Below are 17640 nucleotides of genomic sequence, written 5' to 3' on the forward strand. Positions count from 1 at the left end.
GCTCTCCATTTCTTCACTAACTCCTTTTTGGAACTTAGCCCTCCAGTCAAGGCTTAACGATCTTTGCTTCTTAATTTGGAGATGGGCTTCTTGAAACACCTCCTCACACTGAACCCAATAGTTGGATGTGAACTCTAAGCATTGGAAGGGTATATATAGTAACTGGGAAGATTCCATATCTAAAATCAGGAGTCTGGTCCTTGAATACAAGCCTGGGATCCAAAACCAGACATTGGCCTTCTCAAATTTCTGTTTGCTTACCTACAAAACAGGGATAATGAGCATTATATATCCCATGTTGCAGATTAATTGTGAGCAAAAGAGTTTGTAAACCTTAAGATGCTAGAAAAAAAAGGCATTTTCCATTAAGAATTATGAATGATGCAGGAACATTGGAAAAGATTCTGAAAATAATTTGTATGGATGCTGGAATGTTGCTATTTGATCTTCTAGACAAGATGGGTCAAATATGCCTGCCTTCCTGAGTGTGGCCCCAACCAAATTAAAATAAAATTGAGAAATATTTAACAAAGTAACTAAAAATACAATAAAACATAGCTAATACTACATTTTAAAACTAAGTTAGTATGTGGTCTAAAGGAATTCTCCTTTATGGATTAATGTCTCTGATTCCATTTATTCTGGTAAGAGGGGCCTTAGAACATGGAATATTACATCTCAGAGGAGCCTTAGGACCGGGAATTTCAGAACCAGAAGGGAACCTTAGTACATAGAATGTCAGAATGGTGAGGGCAACTTAGAATATGGAATGTTAGATCTGAGAGGAATCTTAGAATAGAGAATGGTAGAACTGAGAGGGAACTTTAGCAAATGGAATGGCAGGACTGGAAGGAAAACTTAGAACATGGAATGTTAGGACGAAGAAGAGCTTTAGAATTTGACATTTAGACATTCTACCAATTTATTAAAGAAGAGTTTGGGTGAATGTACTAAAGACTAAAAAAATGACTTCCAGAAAGAAGACATTGTGGACTTTGTATCCACCAGCTTGTAGAGGCAAAGAGGTGCAGTGGGTGGAGTGTTGATCTGAAATCAGGAGATTTTAGTGGGAGCCCTAGGTCTGGGAAAACTCCCCGTAAGACCTTGGACAAATTCGTGTGTGTTATTTTAAATGAGAACAATCATCTCTGCACAATTTCCCTCACACAGTGTCCAGAAAATGCTAGGAAAATGGTAGCTGGTAGCATGATTTTCATTATTACTATTATTAGGAGGTATAGACCAGGTCTTCTTCTAAAATGTAGCAAATGTGTGGTATCTATTTCCAGGATGACATAGCAGAATAGGATTGGCCTCAGAGTCCAGAAGACCTGAGTTCAAATCCTGTCATTGAGGATACTATGTGAATTTTGAGCAAAGCTATCTTTTTGTCTCAGTTTACTCATCTGTAAATTGGGGAGAACAGCTGTCATTCCTACCTCAAATGTCAGTGTGAATATTAAATGAGATGGTAAGTGGTGTTTGAAGATATTAAAACAGTATGTTAATGGCAATTATTGCTCCTGTTAGTAATATTATTATTATTACCTCTCCCATGAATGCTCTATAAAACTCAAAATATGCTAGAAATGAAGAGAGTTGAATTTGACAGCAAAGGACTTTGCTTCAAATTTTTCTCTGTGACTTAGTTCCTGTGTGACCCTAGGTAAGTTACTTCTCTCACTTTCTCCCTCTGCAAATGATGGGATTGGCCTCCAAGATCTTGAAGATCATTTTGTCCTTTCACTCTAAAATCTCAAACAGATGATGTATCTCTTTATCCTGAGCAAGATGGAGAAGGATGATGGGAAGCACTCTCCATGGTGGACCCGCCCTCTCGGTCCATGCCAGCCTCCCCCCACTGGGGTTCACTCCTCTCCAAACAACAGCTGCAATGTCAACATCTTTTCCCGCACTTACCAGGCAGAGGAGCTCGGAAAGGACATCAGCGGCGGTGGGCTTAGCGTGTCTCCTCTGAGAATATGTGTTGCCTGGGACGGGGTGGCCTCAGAGGTAGAGGCAGCAGGGGTTGGGGATGCCAACTCAAGGGATGGAGGTTGAGCAGGGTTAGGACTCTGAACCGCCTTACTCCAGCGGCTGGAACCCTGCTTCATCCATGCTCCCTGGATCCCCCATCGTGCCAGGTAAACCCGGCAGATATTGTAGTTCATGGCCGAGTAATACAAAAGGTCCAACACCAGCAAGATGACCACGAAGAAGCCGTAGATCCAGACGCCCAGCAAGGCTGTGTAGTTGCTGCCAAGACAAAGAGAAAAATGGCCATGATGTGGGCAGCATGAGAAGGGACCTGGGTGGTTATCCAACTCTGACTTATACCTTACTTCTTTCATTAATAGTCTTATTGAACTCTTTCATATTGACAGGATCCAATAAGATCATGTAGGTAAAGTACTTTGTAAACCATCAATTGCTATACCCGGAGCCAGAGAAGCAGCTGCTGGTGAGGGTAGTATTGGGGACAACATCCATGAGGATCAATGTACTACAGCACCTAGCTTCTGAAACTGTGGTTCAGGACCCCAATTTTTCTGAATTTGGGGATCACAAAATTATAATTTATCACCAGTAAATGTTTGATTTGCATATCTGTTTTATATACCTACATATCTGGGATCATGAAAAAATTTCTTGGGTGAAAAGAAGTCTAGAGTAGAAAAAATTTAAGAAGCTTTGGTTAAGAGTTGACTTAGGATACAACACCTGAGCCCAAGGCCTGCTTCTGACCAGTCCAGGCTGTGTGACCCTGGGAAATTACTGTGCTGTCTCCATTCATGTGCCACGCTCAGCTGTGTCTGCCCCTTTGCTGTTGCTGAGTTTCTTAGCTGGAAGGATCTTCCTTCTATCCCTTGCTGTGCTTCAAGACCTCTCTCAAGAAATAACCATTAGAGAACAAAAGGATTTGCAACTGTCAATGCTGAAAAATTACCTATGCATATATCTTGTAAATAAAAAGCTATAATAAAAATAAAAAGAAATAACCATTAGAACTGTTCAAATATAGAATATACCTGGGAGGTGATGAGCTCTGTCTTTTAGTACCAAATGGTATCGTAAGGGAGTCCTGGGTCAGGAGTCAGGAGACGGGGTTCAAATCTAACCTCACTACTTCTGTGCTTGTTCTACTCTCTAAGCCTCATTTGTAAAATAAAGGGGTTGTACTTAATGATTTCCAAGGTGCATCTCCTCTATCTTTGATCTACATGAAAGAGGGAATCCTCGGTTCATGAAGGAGCATGCTCTCTGACATCCCTTCTGGCCAATGCCTTCATGAAGAACTTCCCTTGTTACCCAAGCCCAGTAGATAGAGAGCTCAATGAATGTGGGGTTAATTGAATGGATAGAAATCACAGTGCTTTCAGAGCAGGGTAGGCTCCTTTCAGCGTTTCTCAGACTGAGCCAGGGTTATTTTAGAATGTGGTGACTTTCAGGTATGGATTTATTAACTGCTCTGAATGTGAGCTTCCCATCTGCTCCGTGTAAATAGCATCTGTTTCTGACATACAGAAGAACAAGTCACCTCTTTGTGTTAATTAAGATAGAGCTGGGGAGCTGAGTCAGCAAGAAGAAGCATCATGTTGGCCTTCGTGGTGGAATCCACCAAAGTGCAGGAGCTTGGCCCAAAGAGTATGGAACAATGCCAATGTGGAGGGAGGTTCCCAGAGAAGTGCCTCAGGGCTCTGTCTTTGATCCTTGATGGATAATATCTTTATCAAAAATTCAGATGAAGGCATAGATTGTTGCATCTATGGATCCAGAAAGCTGGGATGGAGAGCCATCACTTGGGATGATAGAGTCCAGTCCCAAAAGAAAATTTGACATGCTGGACTGAATTAAATAAAATGGAATTTAAAAGGAATAAATGTAGGGTTTCACACTTGAGATAAAAATATGGATTCCATAAGTATACATTAATAGAAGCATGGCTAAATAATAGATCGGATGAGGTAAATAAAGGACTTATCAATCCCTGATGTGCAGAAAAAATGTTAGTTATTATTAATAATGTTCCTATTAATGTTGTTCTCCTTCTTATGGGAGTACAGATAATTACAATCCCTGACCAAGTCACTATGACTCATTTATATTTAATGTTCTGTGGGTTATTTTGCAGGTGGAGAAAATGACTCTTTTTCATAATTGAATAGAAGTGCTAGGATTTAAAGCTCATTAGGCTCATGAAAAGCATCCTTGGGACAACTCAATCAGAAGAGACAATAAGAATAATGTTGCTGATCTGCCTGGTTTCAACTCCCGGAAATAAGATTGTCTCTCCCAATTTAAGTCCATCACATATAACCTCATCTTTATACCGCTTTATGTACTTTGTGCAAGACTTGATCCACACTATTTCCATCAGCTTCCTCTCCCCTTTGACGGGAGGTGGTTGTTGTTGTTTGTCCTTCTTTTTCAGAGAGGATCATGACTTGCAAGTGAATTGCATTTGAGGGAGGAAGGGCTATGCAAAGTGACCGGCCTCCCTTTCTCCTCCAGAGCCATCTGGAATCAGTGACCAGATATAGATCAGAGATGCTTTGGTCTTTTTAAGATAAAGTCTTTAGCAGGTGTCACTTTGACTGAGGCAATTCAGTGATCAAAGCTAGGTAAGAAAAGCAAAGAAAAAAGAAAACAAATGAAATCAAAGGAAAAAAAGAAAACTGATTGGAGGTCTGGAGGGTAAAATACTAAACTCCTCCTGATGTCATCCTTTATAGAGGGCAGAAACTAGTCATTTGATTCACTCCACTCTATATCTGCTGCTCTTCCTGCTTTCAGTTCAAAAGCACAACTTGCCTTGGTGCACTGGGTGACCACAGGCTTCTCCTTTTCTGCCTCCTTTTGTATGCTGCCCTCTTCTCCATTAGATTATCCATTCTTTGAGGAGTAGGGATTGTTTTTCTTTTTAGTAATTTATCTCCAGTATTTAGCATCGTGCCTGGCACATAGTAGGTGCTTAATAAATGTTTATTGAATTAGATTGAACCTCATTATTTTGAATGCTTTCCCACTCTCCATTCTTCACCAAGTAGCATGGAATTTATCAGTCTTTGATACAGTGAACTTCATTAAGAACAATCTTCTTAAGTTTTTATAGCTTGATGCTACATTCAATTGATGGTGGGCCACAGTGCAATCTGTGATGATGTTCTGATCCTAATAAAGTTTGTTTGTCATGTCCTCAAAGAGATTTCAGGTCGGTTTCTACAAAATAGAGGTTTTTATCACTTGCTTTTATTTGTAGCTGTCATCGATTTATTCTTCTCGTCTTTATGTTCAACAAAGCTCAGATAGAAATGGTTCTGGGTTAAATTGTTATCCTGCCATTATTCTTTTTGGTTTAGTGTTCAGACACTTATTCCGTGGGTGGATACAGGGACTTGTAAGGAAGATGATTCTCTAATACCTTTCAGTTTTTAAAGTCCCAGAAAGTAAAGAAAAGATAATTAGATGGTCACAAGATGAGCAGATGGACTGATCCCTTTATGATGTGAGAATATATTTCTACAATGGGATTAAAGAAAGTGGTTCAAGGAAGCAAAATAGTCATGCCCTTTGTAGGATTTAAATAGTCCCAGAAAGAGGGAAGTAGTCAAGGATCAGAGCTGAGATTTGTATCTTCTCTTCTCTCCCTATCCAGGTCTGACAGCCACTTGCCCAGGAGACACTTTATCTAGCAGTTTGAGAGACTCCAAGGTCCAAGTTAAGGAACTCTCAGATATTCTCTCATCCTAATTGAAGCAGATATGGTTACAGAAATATCATTCAAGGTAAAAAATCAGCTTCAAGAAACAGCCATCTGGGTACCAGAGGCAGGCTCTAAAGAGCAGACCATGGGAACCTAAATAAGGAATCCACACCGTAGAGTTGATGCACCTGGGAGAAGATGCAGGAGTACTCGGTAGAAAGGACTCTTAGACGCAGCAGTAATAACATTTGTGATTTTCCATAGCCAGATATGTTCTCTACACCTGTGAGTCACTACAATTGCACTTAAGCTCTTGCCCACTCTCCCCACATATATTGGTGCAAGAATCTGCCTCAGATTTATAGTGGAGGTGGTAATGGGAAGTTATTTGGTAACACCTGTTCTTATTATATTGTCTTAGTAAATGTTTTTTCGAAGCGCTAATTGTTTCTATTTGTCTGAATATAAATGGCAACTCTACTACTGGTGGGGGCTCATGAGCTATATCGTGTTCTGAATGCATCCTCAGAGGGTTATCCGAGAACCCATGGTAGCAATCACTTGATGCTGCTCCAAGGCAAGTGAGAGTGCCAAGTTGGGGGAGTAGCCTCTGAGGGGATATTACAGATTTTTGTTTCATAATTGGATGAAAGCATTGGAATTGGGGCTCTTTGGTAAGCTAACTGAAAGCATCTTTGGGACAGCCACGGTAGCAGACAGGATGACAGGCGTGCCATAGACTTCATCTCATTCCCATCTGGTTTTTATTTGTTCCACAGTTACAAGTAACCCAGAGGGTGATAGAGATACACATGGTGGTTGGAGCTATTGTTCCATGAGAAGTGTTTGGTCTCGAGGGAATGAGTGAGACTGAGGATTTGTGACTTCTCAGCCGAGGCCTGTTTGGAAAGCAAAGCAGAATGTGTCTGAACCACCTCTGGCCAAGCCTCTGGGGGCTGTTCTGGTGATGTTGTGCCCACATAGGAGAGAAAGCGGCCCCTGTGTGGGTATGATTGTGTGTGTGTGTACTTATGTGAGAGTGTGAGAAGTGTATTATATATGTATACATGTGTATAGTTGTGTGTATTTATGGGTGTACTTGTATGATTGTGTATTGTACATATGTATATATAATTGTATATGATTGTGTGCACGCATAATTGTGTATGTGGGAGCACAAGTGAGAAGTCTGTGTACATGTTTCAGAGAAGGAGAGAGTTTGAAGGACAATGATTAATTGAAGGATGAGGTAGGAATAGCTGCCCACATCCCATGTACAGACAACACAGATCCCCTTACGCCGGCCGCTCTGTGCTAGGTAGCATGGTACCTGCTCTACATGGCCATTCTCTTGTTCCAAAAAGAGTTAATGGCTTCCTCCTGCTCTCAATCTGGGCTCAATATTTCTTTCTGAAAAGATTCTCATGCTCTCTCCTGTCACAAATCCTCTATATACTGTTCCTTGTATGCTATATTTCATCTCCAGCCTCCATGCTTTTGCATAGGCTTCCCTCTGGGTCCTCTCCTCATCTCTCTCCTTTTTTTCTCTCAGGGGAGAGACTGAAGAAAGAGAACATAGAAGAAAGGAGAGGAGAGAATTTGGGAAGAGAGGACAGGGGGACAGGAAGGAAGGGAAAGATGGAAAGGAGAGGAGAGGACCCGAGGACAAATTCTCAGGGTGCTCCTACATTGGGCGGGAATAGAGAAGGGCTGGGTGGATAGTCAGAAACTGTGCTGTTTAGAAAATGGAGGGAGGAAACAATATGGAGGGATGTCAACGGTGTCCAAAGACAAGGAGAAGATAAAGAGGATGAGGATCCTTAAAATGCTGTGAGGTTTGGTGATTAGGAGGCTGCTGGTGACCTTTGAGAGGGCGGTTTCCCTAGTGTGGGGCTGGGCCTGGGGGTGGAAGCCAGATGGCCAAGGATGGAGGGAGAGTGCTGTGGGGCTGAGGAGAGAGAATCCCTTTTTCAAGAAGTCTAGCATGAAAAAAGGGAGAAGGGAAGACAGTCCAAGGAGCTTTTAAAAGGATTGAAGACACCTGAACCCATTTGTAGGCAGATAGGGAAGGATCAGTAGAGAGGGAGAAATTGGAGATACGTGAGAAAAGGGAATCTGATTGCAGAGTAATATCCTAGAAGGAGCAGGAGGGAATGGGAATGGAAAGAGAGAGGGGGAAAGAGGAAGACAGAGACAGACAGACAGAGATAGATTCAGAGATAGAGAGACAAAGACAAAGACTGAGACAGTCAGAAAGAGACAGAGGGGGACAGAGAGAGACAGAATCAGACACAGACAGAGAAGCTCAGGGAGGAGTAGAATCTCCAGTACTACAAGAATCACCATTTCACTTCTGGAAAGGTCTTTAGAAACTCTAGTCCAAGCTGAGCAAACTGAGGCTCAGAGAGCTGTGGCCAAGCTAAGATCAGAGGCTTTAAGCTAAGAGGGACCCCTGAAGTCTTCTGGCCTGACTCCATGCTATAGCTGAAAAAATGGAAACTCTGAGGGTGAATAACTTCCCCAATTGCTCAGCTTATAAGTGTTAGAGGCTGGATTTGAATCCAGGTCTTTGGGCTCTGTACCCATCCCTTCTTTGGGGATAGTGCTGAGGATGTCTGAGGATGGGAGGAAAGAGTGCTGGAGGTCTGCCATGGAGGCTGGGCATCTCATCTCTGAGAACAGAAACCCAGCCTTGAAGAGAGCTGGGAAGGCTGGAGAATCAGTTTGCAGAGCTTCATCGAGGCCCAGTGGAAGCTACTTGCCAGGGGTTTGGGTGGGTCTATTCCTTGGACTTATCCAAATGCTCTGCAATTCTAAAATCTAACAGCTCAAAACATGGCTTTGATTTGTCACCTCTCTGCAGATACCAGGTGAATCTACGTTCAGGGCAGTGAAAGATCCAGCATTCGTATCCAGCTCCTGTGACATCACATTTCTGTTTCTTTTTCACCCTAATGCCTGCTTCAACTGTGCCAACAGTCCTGTCAGCTCCTCCTGCTTCCTCTCTTTCCTCCTCTGATCCTTCACTCCCATTAGAACAATGTCTCTTAGTTACCTCTGATCATGACACTCTTGTGTTCAAAAGTCTTCCATGGCTCCCTATTACTCAGAAATTTCCTCAAACATCCTATTTCTCTTTCCGGAACCCCAATCTTGGAGCCATCCAGAAAGTTTGGCCTTTCATGGCCTTGAGGACCACCATGCTGGAAAGGAAGTGGGTGGCCCTCCAGTCCATTAAAAGACTAAGAAGTCCATGCTCAAAGCCACACATTTCCTGACACTTTTTCTCTTTGCCCTCTGGGGCCAAAGAGAAAAGCTTTAATCCCTCTTCTGCAAGAGAAGAATTTAGGAACAATTGTTATATCCTGCCCATCTTCCTTGATCAGGAAGCCCTGGGTTTGATTCCTTCCCTCTGACACTAGCTATGTAACTGTAGCAAATTGCTTAAATTCTTGGGGGACCCCAATTTTTCCCATCTGTAAAATGGTGTCCCTTTAAATCCTAGGATCACATGACTTCCTACTTCAGACCTAGACTGATGTCCATGGCTATAGACTCAGGCCTAGGAGGGAAATTTGAGATTAAGTTCAATACTTTTACAGAGGCAGAAACTAAGGCAGGAATCTACATGATACAATTCCCTGAGCAAATTTCAGGCTCCCTTCTCAGCATTCTAGTCCTGCCCCAGTCAAGGAGATCAGTGAGCTAATGGTTAGAAAGGAGAAGTAGAAGTAGAAACTAAGAGGAGAATGACTAAAAACACTCTATGACAGTGAAGGATAGTGGGATGTAAAAAATGATAATGGGGATGGTTTCAGAGAAGGCCGGGAAAATTGTCTGAACTGATGCAGGGGAAAGAAAGCAGGAGCAAGGGAACAACTGATACAGTAACTATAATAATATATGGACCAATGGATTTGAAAGACTTTGGAGATCTAATCAATATAATTGCCAACCATGATTCCAGAGGATTTATGATAAAATACGCTGCCCACATCCTCCCAAGGAGGCTAAACACGTGGAGTGCAGATGGAGCTATATTGTTTTTGGACATGACCAATGTGGAAATTAGTTTTGCTTGACTATACATAGTTATAATGGGGTTTATTTTTCTTACTTTCTTAATGGGGAAAGGGGGAGGCGGAAGGGAGAGAAGGCAGGTCTGAAAATAAAATAAAATTTAATTTGAAAAATGCTCTGCAAACCTTAAAACACTTTAAAAATGTGAGCTATTTTTCTACTTTTTTTTTTTTTTTGGTCGAATCCCACTTCAGAAGCAAACAACAAAATCTAGTAGGGGAGAAAATGTGGGTGTGGGGCAGCCATGTCTAGACTGGAGATGACAGAGTTCTGTGGGACTTCCTTGGGCTTTCTGGGCCACGTGCACTGGCCCCTCCCTCCCTTAGACCCCCTCTGACAGGCATCCCAAAAGGGGTTTAAGTGTCCTCTCTGTCAGAGTCCTAGTCCTGCACGGAATCCTTTCTCCCCACACCCAGGCCTGCTTCCAATTTTCCCTTCCTGGAGAGCTTGTTTTTATAGTTTCCTGAATATAAATGTTTTCTGGTCAAATCGCGTGTGCAGCCTCCCCTGGCTGGCTGGGCCGCCAGAGTTTGTTTTAACCGGCACGTCAGCATCCCCGAGTAATTGGAGCCTGGGAAGAGCAGGGGAGAGGAAGGGCCAAGAGATGCTCAACTTGGGGAGCATTCTGCCCTATACTGAGTGGGTTCCTTCCTGCTGAAAATTCATTAGCGGGATTCCCATATGCACAAAGAACATGGCAGCTCATAAAGAGAGTGATGGGCTTGGAATCAGTTTCAAAACTGGCTCAGTCATTTACAAGCAGAGCGACCCATGAGGAAGTATCTCTAGTCTCAGTTGCCTCATCTGTACAGTGGGGATATTAATAGCGCTATCTCTAAGGGCTGTTATGAGAAGCCAATGACACAATACACACAAACTATAGGGAAAAGAGGAGGGAAAGGGAAAGAGAAAGGGAAGGCAAGTCTGAAAGTAAAATGAAATTTAATTAGAAAAAATGTTCTTCCAAACTTTAAAAGTTCCATATAAATTTGAGCTCTTAATATTATTGTTGCTATATTAGTGTATTTATATTTATCATTACAGAGCTCTTATAAAGCATGTGTTACCAAACTTAGAAAGGAACTTAAATACCTTTTTTTAAATAAAATATCTACTATGTGTAGGGAATATGGTGGCAACTAGGTGGTGTCTTGGTGCCCAGAGCTTTAGGGAATCTGAAAAACTCATCTTCTTGTCATCAAACACTTACTAGCTGTTAGCCTAAGCAAGTCACTTAATACTCAGTTTCCTCATTTGTAGAATAAGCTAGAGAAGAATATGGCAAATCATTCCAGTTCTTTGCCAAGGAAACCTCAATGGCGTCATGGACAGTCATACGTGACTGAAAAATGACTGAACAACCAACACAGGGAAAGTCATTATGTACTAGATTCACTGTAGTGTAACGGACAGAGGACGGTCTTTGAGTTGGGAAGTCCAAATCCTGCCTTTGCCTCAAATTCATTAGAATGTAGACTTCTTGAGGGTAGATTCCATCTTTCTGCTTGCATTTGCATCCCTGGTGCTTAGCACTTTGCAAATATTTAATAAATGGCATTTGTTCATTTAAATTTTTATATATGTAGATAATATTAAAATAAAAATATTAATCAATATTTTGGTAATAATTTACTATTTTTAAACATTTAACACACTTCCTCTGGTTCTTATTAGCTGTGTGATCCTGGACAGCTCTCCTGGCTCTCTACAAGAAGCCAACATGGAGGGATGGAGAAGGATAATGGGTTTGGGTCCAAGAACCCTGTTTTACACTCCAGCCCCCTCATTCTCCACTTCACTGACCATGGCCCCTCATCTCTCAAGGGGAGTGGATTAGATGGCCTTCAAGATGCTTTCCAGTTTTATATTAATGAGAATTTGTTGATATATATCAGTATAGAGAGTTTCCTCACATCAATCAAATCAGTCAGAGATCCTGTCCTTCCCCTACATGTGAACAAACAATGCAAGGAAGAGATCCATAATTTCATCTATAACTCCCATGTCCCTCCTCATAGCCCCCTCCTCTGTCCTTTCTTTGTACATTGAAGTGTTTATGTTGACTGACATTTACTAAGTTTGTGATTAAAAAAGATCATTGTAAAAAATGTGCAGAACCCTTGGCTCTGAAGGACGACCCAGTCCCTACCCTCACTGAGCTTACATTCTAGTATGACACGCAGGACAACGCCTACACAAAACAAGAACCCCCTCTATAGTATTCCTGAAAAGTACTCTCTTGCTGTTCAAACACTACTCACAAGGATTACCTCATGACACTTTCCATTCACAATAAATCTCGTCAGTCTGCCCCAGCACAATTTTTTAGTTAGGTGAAAACTGTCTGCAAAGGGGGCTGCCACCTGAGCCTTCCCACTTGCAGACTAAATAAATATTCCCAGTTTCTTCAGTCAATCTGTCATCTTGCCACCTTACTCACCTTGGGACAATACTCAGCTTGATAGGATCCTTTCTAAAATATGGCACAAGTCTTCTGGATCCTACATGGTAGAATCATTTAGGAAAGCTAATTTTTTGTTTGGAAAATGTGAGCTTAATCCTATCCAGATGGCTTTCTCTGTGTGTGTGTGTGTTTCTAACTGTCTGTCTCTCTGTGTCTCTTTGTATCTCTCTCCATCTCTCTCTTTGTCTCTCTCCCTCCCTCCCTTTCTGTCTCTTCTCTGTCTTTGTCTTTATTTCTGTCTCTCTCTTTGTCTCTCTGTGTGCCTCTCTCCATGTCTCTCCTTCTCTGTGTCTCCCTCCCTCCTGCCCTTTCTCACCCACCCTATCTCTCTTCCTCCCTTTCCCTCTCCTTCTCCCTTCTTTCAACTCTTTCTTTCCCCTCTCCCTACTTCCTTCCCTCTCCCTCCCTTTTTTCCTGTTTCTGTCTCTCACTTTCTCTTTCTCTCTACTCTCTCTCTCTCTCTCTCTCTCTCTCTCTCTCTCTCTCTCTCTCTCTCTCTCTCTGTCTCTCTGTGTCTCTGTCTCAGTGGCAGGAGGCCCTTTTAAACAGAATGCCATTATGGGCACAGATGTTACTTTCCAGTGTATTTGGCAGTTATTTATTAGCTGAAAATTTTTTCAAGGCTTCTCAAGCAATAAACAGATATGTTTCTAAAAAGCAATTTGTGAGTTATAAACCTTCCAAGAGAAGCAGTGCTGATAAGCTGACCAAACCCAGCCCAACTGGAGCTGGGACCATCTAAACACAGCCTTTCCATCCAGAAGTAACATAAATAATAATAAAATAAGAGAGCGAAGGCTTTTCTGTAGACATCGGATAAGAAGGAAAGTCAGCAAATCTTTGGCTGTGTGGACTGTCAGTATGTATTCGGGGGCACCAGAGGGAGAAAAAGTGAAAGTAATTTTGATTTCTTCTCTTCAGACAACCCCCCCCAGGGGACTCTGGGTCTCAGTTGCAAGTAATGGTCTTTAAAAAACACTATTAATAAACTGGAGAGCATGGTGGGGGTGGCCAGTATAGTACAAGGAAACGAGACCACATCATAGGAGGATTGTCTGAGGGAATTGGAGACCGAGGATACTTAGGGGAAGGAGGAATAACAGCTACTTTCAAGTTTTTGAAGGGTTGCTACCTGGGTGAGGGAGAAGCCTTATCTTGCTTGGCCCTAGAAAGCATAACCTGGAGAAATTGTAGGATGGAAAATTTAGCCTTAACATGGAAAATTAAGTTGTCACTTAGAGATTTTCAAGGTGAGGATGGAGGAGTGATGGCATTAAGGAGGACCATGTTGGGCCACAGAATTTATGTTTTTTGACAACAGAAAGCAAATCACTGCTCTGAAGAGACAACCTTTCTCCCTGCAATTAAATTCATGCTAGGGAAAGATATTCCATGGTGTATTTTTCTATAAAGGAGATGTCGTCTGGTTCTCTTCAAAAGTTAGCTCCACAGCTTCTCTAGTTCAACTTTGGATCTGATAGTGGAGAGATATCACAATTTTGTGTGGGTGCTCTTTCCACTAATAGAGATAGCAGGTTTACTATGACTTAGTGAACTTTGAGAGTTGCTTTGGCAGAAAAATTCAGCCATCTGTAGCCAATCCAAGGATGAATTTTTTAGAACTTAGCTCAGCTCATCTTTGGATCACAAATACATATTTTATCATTGATCCCAGACTTGATGGTATTCCAGCCCAGAAGAACCTGTCAGAGGTTGGACTCCAGGCTCTAAGTTTTTCAGAGCTCAAGGTCACCCTGACATTGGTAAGGCATTAGAGGAGGCTATCGATGGAGTCTTCTTAGATAATTTAGATAATAGTGTTTCTATGTGCTAGAGCTCATTATGGGTCAATGAATATTTGAAATCCACAGAGAACTGAGCACTATGTTTTAGGAGGAACATTGACAAACTAGGCCATGTCTAGAGAAGGGAGGCTATCACAGACTCAGAGGGAAGCCAAAATTTCAGAGCTGAAAGGGACCTGGGCAATCATCCAACCTATACTCAAGGAAAAACCCTCTGTTACAACACACCAGAGAATTAGTTATCCAGCCTCCTCCTTGAAAACTCCCAGAGAGGACGATCATCCCAGAGAATGAGGATTATGAGGTACTGGCATGAGGCATTTAGGAAGCGATTTCATGTCTCTTGATCTCAAATTCAGGATTTTGCTGAGTACCAGGCTCTCTCTGTGGGTGAGAGGAACGCCAGAAATTTCCCAAGAAAGGCAGAATCAAAAGTGGTTCTGGTCACCTTCCTCTCCCCAACAACTCATTTCTTGAAAGATGTAGATTTTAGAGTTCTTTTCTCAAAATACTTCCATGAGACAGATGAACAAGTGTTCAACTCTGACAATCAATCCATCTATAAGCATTAGGCCTCCACTGTCTGCCATGTACTGTATTTAGTGCTGGATATACAAAGAAAAAGTGAAGCCTCAAGCAGCTTACATATTGTGATTATAATTTTTTATCTTTGATCTCTTTTTAAATTAATTTTTAATTGTTTGAAGTTCAGAACCATTCCTCCTTCAACTCTTGGTTATTAAAAGCTTTTCTTCTTTTATAATTATATAATATAATATACAATAATATAAATAATATAATATAATATAATATATAATAAAATTATAATAATTAATATTAACCTCACTTGACCAAAAACTGATTCATGGAATACTAATGCTTAACGTTCCTCAGATAAGAACTGAAAAGAGAGATTTAAGTCTTCCGGAGTTATTTAGCATAAGAATAGAATTCTACTGACACAGCCACTATAGACATGTGAATCTTTCTTATCACTTGGCCTAGTTGTGAATTCTAAATACAGTTTAATCAGTAGACAGACTTAGTTTACCTATAGTCTAATTAGGGATATAGGAATCATGGGATAATAAATTTATCTTTTTCCTTAACTTATATAGCCTAAAGAATGTACAAGATTGCAATATGTAAAAGAATTAGTTCTCTGTCGCTGAGACATAATCTTTTCTATAAAAACTTGTCCACAGATCCTAATCTCTGTTCAGGGGTGAGTCTTCTACCTCTCTGAACTTGTGCTGAAGCATAACAAACCTGGACTTTTATATTTGCACTTTCTGTATTATGGTAGATTTATTACTATAAGAATTCAAAAAAGAAAGAGATATTTCTGTATAACAGTGTTGAATCCCCAGTTAGAATATAAGCTCCTTGAAGGTAGGAACTGTTTTTCTTTTATTTTTATATCTCCAGTACTTAATATGGTAGCTGGGTCACAATAAGGATTTAATAAATGGTTATCAATTGATTTGATTTCCCCCATTTTACAAATTTATAAATCAGGATACAGAAAACTTTGGGATTTTTCTTAGGGTACACACTAGACACAATGCTTGGAATTCAATACCCTCATTTCCCTTCCTCAGTGTCCTACGTGCATCCACCTGACCCCCAAATGAAGCTGTTCCTTTTTGGTGAGCTCCCCAACAAGACAGTTTTCTGCAGCCTGGTGTGGCATTCCATCTGCCAAACAGCCCCAACCCAAATAAGCCGTTCTGCTCTTTCAGAAAACATAAATAAATCAGGCATCCGTCATCAAGCTTGTTACCCTTTTGGCTGCCACCAGTTCCATCTCTGGGGCTGATTCATGTGCTAGGGAGAAGCAGAGGGGTTTGGTGAGGCTGAGTGGGGAGGGGAGATTGGCTCAGCTCAGCTTACTTTAAGCTCTACTCCCCCAGGTCTCCTCTGCAAGTTAAAGAGATGATTCCCAACAATTAATAATATGAAAGACAACAATGACTCACTTCACAGAGGCAGTAAAAGTATGTGTGTGGGGCCATTGCTGCACTGGGAGCCCAAGGTGTGAATGCTGGCTTTCTGCTTACTTCTATGATCTACAGAGAAGTTACTTTCTTTGGTTGGACCTCAGTTTCCCCATCTGTAAAATGAGGTGATCTTATTAAATGACCTCTAAGTCTATAAGGATCCTTCAAGGTTTGATATCCCTTGTTCTAAGCTCTCTCCCAGCTCTGGCATATCCTATTCTGAGCTCCCTCCCAGCTTTGACTTTCCTATTCTAACCTCCTCCCCAGCCCTGACATCCCCTGTTCTAAAACCTTTCTCAGTTTTGACATCTTCTGTTCTAAATTCCTTTCCAGTTCTAACATTTCCTGTTCTAGGCCCCATCCCAGTTTTGACATCCCCTGTTCTAAGCTCCTTCCCAGTTCTGACACCCCCTGTTCTAAGCTCCCTTCCAGCCCTGACATCCCCTGTTCTAAGCTCCCTCCCAGCTCTGACATCCCCTGTACTAAGCTCCCTTCCAGCTCTGACATCCCCTGTTCTAAGCTCCCTTCCAGCCCTGACATCCCCTGTTCTAAGCTCCCTTCCAGCAATGACATCTCCTGTTCTAAGCTCCCTTCCAGCTTTGATATTCCCTGTTTTAAGGCCTCTCCCAGCTGTATGTTTACATATACTATGTTTACAAAGTCAATCTCTCAAGCTAAGTCTTGGAATAAAATTTAAACTTAAATATTCTGGTTCTGTGATTTCATCAATGTAGCCATTCTTCCATCAGTACAGATTATACTCCATTTATGACTTTGTATGCTTCCTCCCTGTGCTCTTTCACAAATCCCTCAGAGAGGATGCAATCCCATTTAATCCAAGAAGCACTGGTTGAGCATCTGATATGTAGTGGGTGCTGAGGATACATAGACACAAAGGAAGAAGTTCTATTAAATATATCCAGGGGAATCTGGGAGTAAAGAACTACATGGCCAGGGAAGATCCTTGTTGGAGTTGGGCCCTGAGCTGAGTCTTCTAGCATCCTAGAGCCTGAAGAGATGGAAATAAGAAGCAAGGGCATTCCAGGCACGGGTATTGGCATAGGGAAAGGGAAGAAGCTAGCAGATGGGTTGGCAAGTGTAGAGAATACTAAGGGGCCGGCTTGGATCCACCAAAGGCCCTGGCAGCCACTGAGGAGAAGTAGGACAGCACTGTGGCTCTGTGATGAGTCCATTCCTTCTTCTAATCCCACAGGAGTTCAGTGATGGGACTTCTACCCAATGCAAACATTAGTCTCATTTAATAAACATTCATTGAGTATCAGGGTGGGTCCAAAGCTCCCTCAGTTACTCATACACAGCCTGGAAAAAATGTTCATTGAATGAATGTCTGAATGAATGAATGATGTAATACTGACTGAAGACAAGCCAATTCTTAGCATATGTGGTAAGGGGACATCATCAATGTTGGTTGAGATGAATTTCATGGATTTGGTCTCTACATCAACTAATAATTAACTCCATATTTATAGTGGTGTCTCTCCTTGGTGTGAGAAAACTCTTCATTACCTGCATCCTCCCCAGTAGAAAGAAAGAAAGAAAGAAAGAAAGAAAGAAAGAAAGAAAGAA

The 17640-nt window shown here is 41.6% G+C and overlaps 1 protein-coding gene across 2 annotated transcripts in view; it reads right to left on the reverse strand.

Moving 5' to 3' along the window:
• SHISAL1 (shisa like 1) overlaps positions 1–17640 on the reverse strand; it is a 121801-nt gene that overhangs the window by 33940 nt on the left and 70221 nt on the right. For both annotated transcript variants that reach the window (XM_051962337.1, XM_051962336.1), the window contains exon 4: positions 1921–2256. In XM_051962337.1, coding sequence (XP_051818297.1) covers positions 1921–2256 — 336 coding nt within the window. The remainder of the gene's footprint in view (positions 1–1920; positions 2257–17640) is intronic.

This window comes from Antechinus flavipes, chromosome 5, assembly GCF_016432865.1.
Source record: "Antechinus flavipes isolate AdamAnt ecotype Samford, QLD, Australia chromosome 5, AdamAnt_v2, whole genome shotgun sequence".
Taxonomy (NCBI): domain Eukaryota; kingdom Metazoa; phylum Chordata; class Mammalia; order Dasyuromorphia; family Dasyuridae; genus Antechinus; species Antechinus flavipes.